The following is a 13,954-nucleotide window of genomic DNA, read 5'->3' as shown; positions in this document are numbered from 1 at the left end:
GCTGAAAACATAGCAGTTTCAGAGACTGCTATATTTCACGGAGGGTTAATCCAGCCTCTAGTGGCTGTCTCACTGACAGCCGCTAGAGGTGCTTCCGCAAGTCTCACTGAGTATCACAGTGAGAAGATGCTGACATCCATAGGAAAGCATTGAGTAATGCTTCCCTATTATTATTATTATTATTACAAACAGCTATGGGCTGTTTAAATGCGCGCACGGCTCTTGCCGCGCATGCACATTTGGCGCTGACATCTGCAGGGGGAGGAGAGTTCCCCAGCGCCAAGGGAGCCCGCCGCTGGAGAAAGGTAAGTGGCTAAAGGGGTTTTAACCCCTTCAGCCCAGCGGGAGTGGGGCCATGAGGGTGGGGGGGGGGAGAACTATTAACACTATAGAGCGAGTTTGTTTTCCTGGCACTATAGTGCTCCTTTAAAGACACAGGCAGATTTATTGCACAGGCAAAGCAACATTTGACCTATTAATCTTTATCAAGCCCACCTTTATCAAGGTATTACCCTGAAAATTGAGCGTGTCTACTGCCTTTGGGGATCTGATTTGGGCTATCCTGCCTAATAGATAAAATAAGCTTCTTACCTCTGTAATAAACAAAATACATTCCAGGAACATGTAATCGTTGTAATTTTCATTCACCACCTTTTCATCCACAAAATGCCTGGGTTCCAATGTAGGATTATCTGCAAATAAAAAATGGATTACTCTCTCTATTCATCTGATAACATGATTACTGATCAAAGCTATTTCTTATAGATGAACAGCCCATATAGTATAAGATTTATTTTCAAAGTTATTTCTCAAATGGCAAAGCCCATTTTTTTTGTTTACTAACCTATCTGCTTAAAGGGACACTAGAGACACCAGAACCACTACAGCTTAATGTAGTGGTTCTGGTGTCTATAGCAATTCCCTGCAGGCTTTTTAATGTAACCACTGCCTTTTCAGAGAACTACTAAAGGTGCTACCTAGTGCTGTGCTGCACAGGAGGGCTGAATGTTCCCCAAAGATAATTGATTCAACGCATATCTGTAAGGAGATGCTGATTGGCGCAGCATGGCGTTTTGTCGCACAAGTGCAATAGCCTCCCAATGCTTTCCTATGGGAAAGCATTGGATTGGCTGAGATCATCAAGTTTGATGATAGCAGTGATGGAGGCAGAGCCAGCCCCGGTGAGACCGGCACGGCTTGGGAAAAAAGAGTTTAAACACCTTTTCACTTTACAGAGCGGGGGCAGGACAACTAAACCGTTTAACACTGTAGTGTCAGGAATACATGTTTATGTTCCTGACACTATAGTGATCCTTTAATTACCCTTAAGTACTCAGAGGTGTGCCCATGTCACATGGCTCTTGGGGCGAAAACAGCCTCCACACAGTAGAAATTTTTATTTTTTATTTATGTGTGTCTCTCACTTTGCACACCCCAATCCCCTAAAATTCACTTACAATGAAATACACAGACACACAATAATATACACTCACTTAATTTTCCACAGTGAAGTCCATCCAGCCTTCTTTTTCTTACCTTATAAGGAAGCTGGAGTAGAACCTCATCCATGGAGGGCAGTGGTTTGCTGCACAGATATCCCTGCTCCCAGCATCAGTACATGGAGCCGGGCAGGAGGCAGTGCAGAGACATCCCAGCAGCTCTAGCACCACCCGCTCCGCAGCCACTTTAAACAGGCCCAGAGCAAGCTGGGCATGCCCTGGCCGCCTGTCCCCCAGGTCACACAACTACCGGGTTAAAACACCATTGGATGTACTACAACTCCCAGAATTCTTTGAATGCAATCGCTGGGCAACTAATTATTGGCATCGTTGTTTAACATCTGGGGAGGCTGGAATCTAACAACCTTGATGGACAGACAAAGACCGTCAAAGAGAAGGGATACTAGTGTTTTGCTTTTCCTCATATCTATATGACTCTACATTGGGATGCTGGAAGTACAGGTTAATATTGAAGGGTGATCTATTCTTTACCTACAAGTTGAGCACTGCCCCATATAAATGGAAGGAACTGGAAGTCATCTAGCCCCCAGACTCCTTGGCTGCCAGCCGGTTCCATTCTGTAGGTTTTCTGAAGCTTTCTCATGACCTCAAGGTAGCTGTTGAAAGTAAGAAAAGAAAACAGTATGAACACTGTACCAGATATGGTTTGCCGTTTTTATTTCAACGGAACACTATAGGGTCAGGTATACAATATGTCTATTCCAGATCCTATAGTGTTAAAAAACACAATTTAGCCCCTGACTGAGATTGTCAATTCTGATTATCTCAGCCACGGAGGCATGGCGAGGGGTAGAAGCCAAATGCTGCACTGGCCATTTAGCTTCTCCTCATAGACATGCATTGAATCAATGTATCTCTATGGGGAAAGTTCAGCATCTCCATGCAGAGTGTGGGGACGCTGAACGTCAGTGCTATATGTTGTGCAGCACTGACCCAGGAAGCACCTCTAGTGGCTGTCTGAGTGACGGCCACTAGGGAGGTTACTAGGTAGTAATGTAAACCCGGCTTTTTTTCCTGAAGCTGTAGTTCTGGTGACTATAGTGTCCCTTTAAATAGAACATTCTGTGAGACTTGGTTTCTCAAGAAATACTATGGATACAATACAATACAATGGAATTATCCCCTGTGGGTACTGGGTCTTACCGATTAAATACTCTAAAGACGATGGCCAGTTGGTCGTCCACTTTGAGAACTTCAATTTTACAGAGGCAGAAAAGGAAGGCTGCAAATGCAGCTTCGTGACCTGCAAAAGAAAATCGCTTGAGCTTGTGCAGAATGAAATCCACGCATCTTCATTGAACAGACACACAGTTATGGAAGGATAGCTTATACCATGCCAAAGGCACCCAGTGGGTTATTAGGGACTTTTGCTTAGACCAACACGTTACAAGGGGACATACAAGGTGTGGGTTGTAACGAAACAAGACACCAAAGAATAATGCACCTCTGGCAGTTATTGTCCCTGAAACCTTTATACCCCATAAGTCCTAGGACAAATTTGATCAAACGATGTCAAGTCAGGTGTAAGCAATACCAATCAGTTTCTGACAAACCTAACCAATCAGGTGAAACCAAACTCACATCAAACTCAGCAAGACCTAGGTTTTCAAGTCCTGGTTTAGAGCTACTTTAACCTGTGGTGCATTTTTCGCTTGATAGATCACATAGCAGCTTAATTGAGCAGTGTTTAGTCTGCTGAGTGGTATCTGAAAAAGGGCACACCTCATAGCTTCTGGTGTTTACATTTAAATGGACTTATATAGCGCTAGAAGTACAAACTTTTATTCCTAACGATATAGTGCTCTAGTTGCAGATAACTATTACTTTTTTCTCCAACTGTTCTGTCTCTTGCAACGTTATCCAGCTCTTGAGCGAATGGCTAAACCAATGCTCCTCATGGAGGGGTACTCAAAATGGCTGCTAATTCACGGCAAGTTTTACTTGATCATTTTAGAGAAAGCGCCTCTAGTGGCTATCTGGATGACAGCCACAAAAGGTGTGTTTCACCCTGCAATGCAAACATTCTATACACAGTTTATACAAAACTGCGGGTTTTACATTGCATAGTTAAAATTACAGGACCAGCACAACCAGGCAATTTCACAGAAATAAAGTGGTCTCAGTGACTTTAGTGGTCCTTTAGCGGAGTATAATTTAAATCACTGGTATACTACACACTCCTTATTCTTTGAAAAATTGTACACTATAGATATGCATTGTGGAGGTATAAAGTGTGAATTGTTGGGAATTCAGCCCGATTACAAAACACACAAATTGAAATATAGATGTGTTATCTATCTGACCCTCTATACAGAGGCAAAGTAAATACCATTGAGATTTGAAAATACTGGGGACAGAGCATTGGAAAAAATGTGGAAATCTGCTATTAAAAAGCACCAAAAAACTTCAGCTTAATGAAAGAGGTTTAGTGTATAGATCATTCCCCTGCAGCCCAACTGCTCAATGCTCTGTCATTTATGAGTTAAAAACACATTTATTTTTATTCAGCCGTAGCCACACCTCCCCTGGCTGTGACTGATGCAGCATCTCTACACCCTTCCTGAGAAATAGCCATATTTTTTAACTTCTGATCTCTTGCTCTGCTAGTAGCATGCAATATGCCTTTTAATTTCAATTAACAGGACAGGAAGTAAGAGTTTCTAAAGTAAACACACTGTGCTGACTGAAAATGCTGTGTGAGTCACATGCAGGGAGGTATGATAAAGGCTGGAAAAACCAAGTGATTTGAGTAGAGAATCTATACATCAAAACCGCATTCAATAAGCTAATGTTGTTTTGATGCTTAGAGTGTCCCTTCAATACAGTAAAGTCTGCAAAAAATAAATAAAAATAAAACACGTTGCTGCATATTGCAATTTACTGTTTAGAACTCTAACTACTCAACATACTTATTGACATTTTTTACACTCCTTTGTTGTAAATAAGAAAAAAAAAAGAAGAAAAGTTCTTAGAGTGACATGCATCACTTGACAAGTTTTTTTAAACTAGCAAATACTTTTAAAGAAATATACAAAAATATAAAAAAACTAAAATAAAGTAATAATTGCATTGAAAAATACGTAACAAACATTTCTTAACTTTCTATAAACTTGGTCAGATAGCATTGTTGGGTACGGATCTCAGTTAGGGGAGATTCTTCAGCCCCCATCCCCTCCTTTTACCCACATATATCTCAGTTTCAGACCAGGCCACTAATGAAAGAAACAGGGCATCAATGAACAGCAGCAGGAGAGAGAGAAACCCGACACTGGAGCCTGCTCTGCGTGAATCACACAGATCAGACCCCTCACTTCTCCCTCTGTCAAGATGTTATAAGGTGAAGAGATCTTCCAACTGCACATGGGTTTATCCGTCAGACATGCCCAATGCAATTTTTCCAGCATTTCTAGGGACAGGACGCTGATTGGTTAGATCACGTTCCCCCTGAAATGGGTGTGGAAAGCATAAGAAGGAAGAAGCGGGCACATTTAAAAAAAGAAAAATTAAAAAATTATTATATTTATCTGCTTTTTCAGCCAACTGTCTCATTCAAAGGTAACTTTTTTGAACGAGACTGTTGTCTCAAAGTGATGCATGCCCCATCAAGTTTTCTAGGCTTTATAAAAATGGTAAAGCTTTGCAAATATATAAAAATAGACTACATTGTACAGCGCCACAAACAAAACAAAAACCCCAAAGACAACAACAAAAAAAACTGCAAGCACACGGCATGTGATTAGCCAGCAAACAGAAATGAACAAAATAACAATACATTAGTCTTCAAACAGTGAAATATTAAAATCACTATAAAATAGAAGGGGGATTGTTCAAAGTTTTAATTCTGTATTTCCTTTAAAAATACATCTCTCAGTGAGCTGCCTGCCAGCCTATTCTTGTTCTGTATCAGCACAGATTATGGTCTGCAAGCAGACAGAATGAGAAGGAGGATGTAGTTCATTTACTGAGCAAATGCACAAAGGCTTTATTCAATACCAACTTCAGGCTAAAATAGATGCATCGGAAACATTCTCCCAATCAGGTGCCTTTCCAGCTTGACTATTTAGGTCTACATTTTGCAATCTTGTTTTGAGCTTAACACAATTCACTGTTTAGTGAATAAAACCCACAGAGTCTCCGAGATCGAGGCTGAGGAGGCTGATCTGATTCTGGAGAATACTTCTTGTAACATTAGGCAGGTTCCTTTATCGCTCGCAGTACACAGGTTAACTCTTTAGGCAGCCACTCACCTTGCCTGAACTATACGGTGTATTAAGCCACAGCTGGCAGACCTGACATTAGTCTCGTGATGGTTAACCCGGTGCACTCCAGCTGGCCAAGAATCATGTGAAACACAGTAATCACTATAGCACAAAAAAACAAGGTTGGCCATAACCAGAATAGACTAACGGGAGCCCTGGATAAACAATGAAAAATACAAACGCAATTGCAACAGAACAGCACAGATCGCACAGTGTATCACTTTACAGTAAGTTCTTTCGAGCTGCGCCCACATCACCTCTTGTTCCTGCGTGCCAAACGTATTCTGTAGCTATCATTTGCATGCATCAGCCAGAGAATATGCTGGCGTTCTATACGTATATATGTAATAATACAAAAACCATGATAGCGAAGCGCGATCATCAGTTTTATATATGGTGGGCTAGAAGGGATGGTAATTCATAAGCCACAGTGGAAGAGTTATAAATACGATTATAACCAGACTGATGGGCCGAATTAGTATTTTACCAGTAACTATGTTAACCCAAGTGCAATAATGTAAGCTTTGGCATAATTTGTAGTTTATTCCCATTATATAGCACCAACACGTTCTGTGGCGGTGTAGAAATAATAATGTTAAAAAAAAACCGCATGCTAGCATTTTGTTTCCAGATAAGGTGGGCAGCTATACAATTCTATTGTGAATCCGGTATATATTTTGTATTTTCAAATCATGCCACGAATACTAGATCTCAGATTTTGCAAAGTGAAGACAAGTAAACAAAAATAGGAAACAGGGAAGCTGTTTCCTTGAAAAAGGTGGCATTATTCATTACTGGTGAAAGCCTGCCTAAACTCTGGATCCCTCCCGGTGTGCTACACAAGTGAGATGTTATGCATGCCCATGGAGTATTGTGTGCGTAAAATCTCCTCTGTGTTTATAACACATCTTGCATGTCTACCAGTGTTCCGTTGAAACACATGTGAGTGATGCGGTCACCCCATGGAGTAACGAGGCACAAACTGTTTTAAAGTGACTAACTGAGAACCAAAAATGATGTAAAGGAGAGCGAGAGAAAAAGAGAGAGGGGAAAAGAAAATCTGACAGATCAGGAAGCAGTGGGCAGGAGAGTATTGAGAGAAACCTCTGCAGGCGACAGGCAAGCAGACACCTCTGTAGCAACAGAGCCCCCTAGAGTCTAAACACAAAACTGCAGCTTACACTTCATTTCCCCCTCTCTGCAACCAATCATAATGTCAGTGACCTGTGGATAATATTGCTTTAGAGATGATTGGGTCTGTAACCTCTTTTTATAGCTATGATCCTTTAAAGAAATGTAACCCTCTCACTCACAGGACAGCCAGACCCCACTTTTAAAGGCTGGATGCATGCGGAAATGGCATTTTGCAAGAGAGCATGAGTTAAGACCATGATTCTCAGTCAACCCTTAGCTAAAACTATCGCAGAGACCCCAGAAACATGCCCCTGAAACATTAGCTTTATATTACTAAAATGAAACATAAATAATAGCATCATCTATTGTCACAGAAGGTATTTGATGTCACTTTGTGATTTCTCAGTTTGGCTTTTCCTTACAAAATTCCCTCTCATCCTCGTGAAAAAAAAACAACCCAAAACAATAATAAATGTTTTCTGTTTTCTTAATTTAAACACGGTTTACACTGAAATGATTTAAGGGAAAACTGTCACTTTCCAGTATTGTTATATTATGTTTACTTGTGCGGACATTTAACAAATATGTATTTGCAAGGTGTCAAAAATGAATTTTAATGTAGAAATCTAAACCTTTTCACCCTGCTACTGGGCGCCTCCATCTTGGCTTCCTGTCAACCATTGTTATAAGCTCTGTCCTTTGCACCTGGCAGTCAGCATAGAGATAGAATACATGGAAGAGGAGATATGAAACCGTGTTCCGATTTCTCTCCACTCGCAATGTTTACCCTGGCCTTGCCTTGTCTGAACTGGAACTAAATCTGTAATATAATTCTAAAAGAGAATGGTGCCTCTCATGAAAATAAAATGTTAACACTGGTTATAGGTGATTGTCAGCGTTTTATGCAATGATGTGATTTCCAGAGATGTCACGGTCCCACTTAAATTATACCATAAAGCTACACACTTGTGTGGAGTGGAAATGGGAGAAGGAATAGCTTAATTGTGAAACGGTCACTCAGCAGAGGGGAAGCAGATAAAGGTTAAATGTTTATACTAATCAGCAAGTAGGAACAAAAAAAAAAATACAATATAGATATGATTTTTATTATTCTAATACTATGCACAACTGTAAGCTACAAAGAATAACAACAATTGTCCAGGTACCTGTGCCATAGTCAATACGGGTAGAGTTGCCGACGGATTCCTTAAGGTACACGGCCACTTCGGGTACTGCCGCACTTAGTGCTGGTGGGATAACGGTGGAAACCAGGTTTTCTGCTTCCTATGTCAACGAGACGCAAACATTATATCGGTACTGTTTAACATAGCAAATCAACACTGGACCTTCGTTTTCCCAAGGAGTAGTCAATAGGTACCTACTGTTAATTTACAATGGTCGGCAGAGGCTCACGGGTGTTGTAAATAATTAAGAGACGTAGAGCTGCCGTTTGTCTCCATTGTTGTGAGCTTAGTTAAGAGCAATTGTAACGGTTACGAGCCTCTACAAGAAATTTGTTGTACATGGTTGAATTGAGTTTTTAAATCAGCCTTTACCCCCTATGTACTTATTTGTAACAAGGGTGCAGAAAGGAAATTCTTACAGTTTCATGTCTGTGTTTAGAATTCCTAACTCTCAAGACCGCAATATTTTTAAAGTGAGCCTGCCATTTTTCAACACCCTTGACCAAATGGGATATGCAATCATGACCTGACAGTCTTTATCATTTCTCTCCCTTAACTCAAATTTTTCAGTATTATCACATATGAGGAGGAGGGATTAGCCTATAAGAGAGAATAAAAAAAAAAAAAAAAAAAAAAAGTCAAACTATACTGTTCAGAATATTTTAAAAAAAACGAAACAAAAAAAAATCCTCAAGATTTGCTATTTTTGAAAGGGAGACAAAGATTGTAAAAGCAACATTTTCACTTTACGCTTACAGTCCTGACCATGAGTAGGAGTTTGTTAAATCTTTGAGTTACCTATCCAGCGATGCTCTCCGAGTGGACCTGTCAGAATACTAGGCCTAACCTCTATCAAGCCAGGGATTCTAGCAATCAGCTCTGTGTTATTATATACACTGAAGGGGAATGCGGTGGTTGTTATGGAAACAAAACCATTTATACTTGGAAGGGTTCCAGATTAATAAAATCTTTAAATAGAATCCACTATTCTCTGCACTGTGTCGGAAGACTTCTACCGTGAAAGTTAAGAAGTATCCATGTATTTCACATTAAAAAAAAACCAGTATAACGATAGTCAATCTTAAATACTGTGAACAAGAAGTGGTAAAAATTATATACCCTAGAGGCCGTGACGGGGTTAACCATTTGAGTGGCAAATTATTCAGCAGGTGTGGTTAAATGATACCAGAGGCCAGTGCAGCTAAAATGAGTTCCTAATTAATAGTCCAAACCAGTGGATTGTAGGTGAACCATTTGGGTTCCTCATGCATTTATGGATACAAAGTATCCCCTCTCTTTTGTAACACACTCTGCTGGAGACCCCAAACCATAATTGGCCGCCCCTGTAGTTCTCTCGTTGTTCCCACCTGATCCAGCTTTCCGTACCAGGTGCGAAAGGCCTTGTTGCCGAATCGTGACGGTTGGTCCACTGGGGGCGTTTCATCAATCCAGCGATCCAAGATGTCCAGGAGCTCCATTAGCTTCTCGGTTGCCTGTGTAGATGCCAACAACAAACTCAGCTTTCCATTAGTCTACAACTCCCTACAGACACCAACCCCAGCTACCGGGCACTATGGAAATACTTTGTGTTTTCTCACTTTATCATGCATTCTTCCCCAGCCACAATCAGTGGTTAAAGACTTGGGGCTCATATTCTAATAATTTGGAAAATTACTGGAGATACAGTTACATGAGAAAATGTACGAACCAAAAATATAAAACACAACCAGTAGGGGGAGCCCCGAAATGCACACCCATTTCCTGGTGACATTACTTTTCTTTTTACAATTCATTTTAACTTTAGCAGAGAGGGCTCTTGGATCTTTTAATCGTGCCCTACTCCTTGGCTGCTGCATTTCCCATTTCAACCTACAACATAACAATGAGCAACTAGCGTTGAACCCTTCGATTGCCAGTGTGAACACAGTAGCCACAGTGGGGTGAACTTGTTAATAATGTAATGAACAGGGTCTTCGTTTCCCTGTTCTGATGCCTAATCAACATGGGCTATGATCAGACAGAAACGGCCCGACTGTGCTGGTTACAGATTTGCGTTGCAATTAAGAATCAGGGAGCGAGGCGCTTGTAAAACAACGTATACGATTTACATGTATACCATCCTCACAGCCATAGGCAGCTCATTACGGGCAAACCGGCTTCCTGCAAGCCTCTTGCAAAAGCAGTGACGGGCTGAATAATGGCTGGCAGGGGATGTTGTACCTCTAGGCTTAGAAGCTGGAGAAGAGGAGGCGGGGGGAAGGGTATGACAGTCACGCATCCATTGCTTTCTGCTGCTTTTTAAAAGGGATTAAAAACAGCAGAGCTGTATGCATGGAGCAGGCCCCAGCTGCCAGCCCAGGCAGCCTAATACATAATTAAAGAGACACAAGGGTTTGCTGGTGTCTGGGTCTCTTTGAAAGGCAGTGTGGAAGCGCAGCCGTCTTTCTATTGTCCAGCTAAATTAATATTGCAACGGAAGCAAAAGGCTATGTGCCCAGCGTAGCCAGGGTCAGCGGCAGCAGCAGCCAGCGAGGGCACTGGATGAAAAGCCATTCTGTGAAGCGGGGTAATATTGTACCTGACAAGGCAGAAGACTGAAAATAAATGAACTATATAAACCCACACAGACCTTTCCATAGCAATATAAACGTACAGATAGATTGCAAGCTCACAGGCTGTCTTACATAGAGCTCATTATAAAAGTGCTGCAAATGTTACATTAAAGCCCTGTTAGTAACTGTTAAATAAAGATCGAGAGACACAACGTATGACCTCTATACCTACTGCCCTTTTAGATATTGTGACACACTCAATTTTGCCAATATATATTTTGATTCCAGTCCACTAGTATTTTCTATCTGTGCATGGATATCTAACACATAAATATAGCTATACTCCCACACCCGTTATCTGGATAAGAGAACATAGATTACCTATACATATGCAGAAGTGAGACAGATAGACACACATACAGAGACACACACAAACACTTCTTTTTCATGTTGCAGCCTTCTGCTACAATTGTTTAAATTATTTTATTTTCACATCAGTCTACCCTGAATGCTCACACCCATTATACCCAAATAGTAAACAAAATACTATAGGTCAAGAAAAATAACAAAAAAAACACACTGAAAATTCGGCCTTACATATAACAAGTTCACTAGCTGTGTTATTACATTGAATGAAACAAATATATTTGTATTGCAACAGTTTCTCCATAACATCCATTTAAAATAGTGTACGACCATTGACATTGTAATGGTGCACAATCTGTAACAGCACAGTATCAAGGGATCACCATTACTAAAGGGACACTGTAGACACCATAACCATTTCGATGGACTGAAGTTATGGTGCCTGGAGTGTGTAGGTGCAGGTTCCGCATCACGACTAAACAGCTTCCATTGACGATATGGCAGAGATATGTTTCCACCTCTCACCATACCAATTCGTACCAGAGATTGGCTGAGAGATGTCAGCTGACACTCTCAGCCTATCACTGCCCACAAACCCTGGTATGGAGTGAAAAAGAGTATAGCTCCGTCTCTGTATTGGAGAGAGGTCTGCAGGAACAAAACCAATTCGCAGGACCTTGCACTCACAGACTAAACACCATACGCACTTCAATCCACTGAGGTGGTTATGGTAACTTGAGTGTCCATTTAAATCAAACTTTTTGACATAGCTATTTTAAAAGTTAAAGGGGCACTATAGTGACAGGAACACAAACGTGTATTCCTGACACTAGTTCTAAAACCACCCCCTCTTACCTCTGTTTAAAAAGGGGATTTACTGAATTTTTTCCAGAGCCACATGGGGCTCCTTGCTTCTGGCCCCGCCACTCTTCCTTGGCTGACATCATCAGAATTGACGATCTTAGCCAATTACAATGCTTCCCATAGGAAGGCATTGGATTGGCTAAAATAGTCAATTCTGATGATCTTGGCAAAAGAGGTGGGAGGGAGGGGAGGGCGAGGGCAGAAGCAACGAGCCCTGGCCAATATACATCTCCATATAGAGATACATGGAATCAATGCATCTCTATGGGGAATGTTCAGCGTCTACATCCACAAAGCAACTTCAGTGGCCACTGGAGGAGTCCCTAGGCTGTAATGTAGACACTGCCTTTTCTCCGAAATGACAGTGTTTACAGCAAAAAGCCTGCAGGGACAGACTGTACTCACCAGAACAACTACATTAAGCTGCAGTTGTTCTGGTGACAATAGTGTCCCTTTAAGCCAAGACAATAAATTATATGTATGTAAGTGCATTTTGATGACATCAGATCAGTGCATCAAAAGGCTCTGAGAAACGGTTATTCATACTCTGTCAGCTATACAATGACACCTTAAAATAGCAAATTAAAATTAATAAATAAACCAAATCAGCTGTGTTTTCTGCAAGGCTATGTTGAATATATTTTGTATTCCTAGCAACGCACAGCTTAGTGAGTAAATCTAACAGAGAATCACGCTGGAAAATGAAACAGACTGCGTGTGACAGCAGTACTATGCACACAAAGAGACAGAGAGACACACACAAAGACAGCTCAAAGGATTTATTGGCAATTACAGCTCAGGGTCAGAACTCAGGTGGACAGTGGCAGCATCGCTCCCCTAAAATTTCGTTATTTGTGACCATCAACAAACGCAGATTTTAAAACAGGATTTATGGCTGTGCAACGTCCATAAGCAATTACTTACATTCACCAAAACTAACAAAATAACAGTCACACAATTTAAAGCAATAGAAGTTACTTTATTCTACTCTGCGGCAGGTTTCATTTTTAGTTGAGATGCGATATTTCCTTTAAGTAGGCAGACCCATACTTCACAAGTGTCCCTATTTCAGGTCTAAAGCCCTCTGTCCCTCATGTCTAGGAGCTCCATACTGTTGGGGTGTCGGAGCGTATAACAGAGCTCCACAGTCATATGTCTTTAAAACTACAATAAATGTGTTTAGAAATCAGTCTGCGTAAAGAAGATACATTATTATTTATATAGCGCCATCAGGTTCCATAGTGCTGTACAATGGGATGTGTTCATATTCTGAATTACATTTTAGTTCCATACATTGTTAGAAGTAAATCACCTAACAATTCGAAGACCAGCTATTAAAGGAGTATATAGGTGGTTGTGGGGTTTGGCTCTTTAAAGTATGACAACACTACCTGTGAATATAGATTGTCCTGCTTATTGTGTCAATTCTGCTTCTTAACAGTTTTCATATCCCATTGTCTAATCGTGTGAATCTAAGCCTCTGGGCAGGGACTGAAACTAGGGTTCCCATGCTATTATTAGAGTGTCCCTGGGATGGATGCATCCTATTCTCCGGGCCCTAGGCATCTGCCCACAGTTAGATGTTTACTTCACAGCACTGCCTTCCCGGGGCAATGGAAACACTGAAGAGTCTTATAAAGGCTTTCTGGAGAATTCATTTTAGTACTTTACAATTTAAAGGGTCAAAGAGTTAATTTTAGATTGGGGAATGGGATACAAACCTAACATTGTGCAAATAAGTTAAGTCCCTGTCAAAAAAAGGTTTAGAATCACTGGTCTAAATGTATTACCATTATTTAATAATACCTATTGTTTATAACAATGACTAACAAGAGACCCAAGGGGCAAATGAAAGTCATAATGAAGGGTTATGCTATGGATCCTCTATACCTGGTCCTTTTGGGTGCCTACGCTAAAACTCTTCTTCTCCTGCATGAGAATTCAGATGTCTCTCAACAGCTATGCTTGCTGTAGTGGTTATGGTGCCAGTGGCGCCAGGTGCTGTTCCAGTGTAATTTGTCTAACCGTTTTACTATTATTACTGGTATTTATATAGCGCCAGCATATTCCATAGC

The 13,954-nt window shown here is 40.9% G+C and overlaps 1 protein-coding gene across 1 annotated transcript in view; it reads right to left on the bottom strand.

The window, feature by feature from the left end:
- The window catches only part of PTPA (protein phosphatase 2 phosphatase activator), a 51,963-nt gene that overhangs the window by 21,511 nt on the left and 16,498 nt on the right, over nucleotides 1-13,954 (bottom strand). Inside the window, exons 4-8 of the mRNA XM_063432644.1 lie at nucleotides 9,465-9,590; nucleotides 8,080-8,197; nucleotides 2,664-2,763; nucleotides 1,992-2,116; nucleotides 592-692 (exon numbers count right to left, since the gene is read on the bottom strand). Of these exons, the coding sequence (XP_063288714.1) occupies nucleotides 592-692; nucleotides 1,992-2,116; nucleotides 2,664-2,763; nucleotides 8,080-8,197; nucleotides 9,465-9,590 (570 nt within the window). The remainder of the gene's footprint in view (nucleotides 1-591; nucleotides 693-1,991; nucleotides 2,117-2,663; nucleotides 2,764-8,079; nucleotides 8,198-9,464; nucleotides 9,591-13,954) is intronic.

This window comes from Pelobates fuscus, chromosome 9 (assembly GCF_036172605.1).
Source record: "Pelobates fuscus isolate aPelFus1 chromosome 9, aPelFus1.pri, whole genome shotgun sequence".
NCBI lineage: Eukaryota > Metazoa > Chordata > Amphibia > Anura > Pelobatidae > Pelobates > Pelobates fuscus.
The sequence above is the reverse complement of the archived record's forward strand: the minus strand, read 5'-3'. Positions and strand labels throughout refer to the sequence as shown.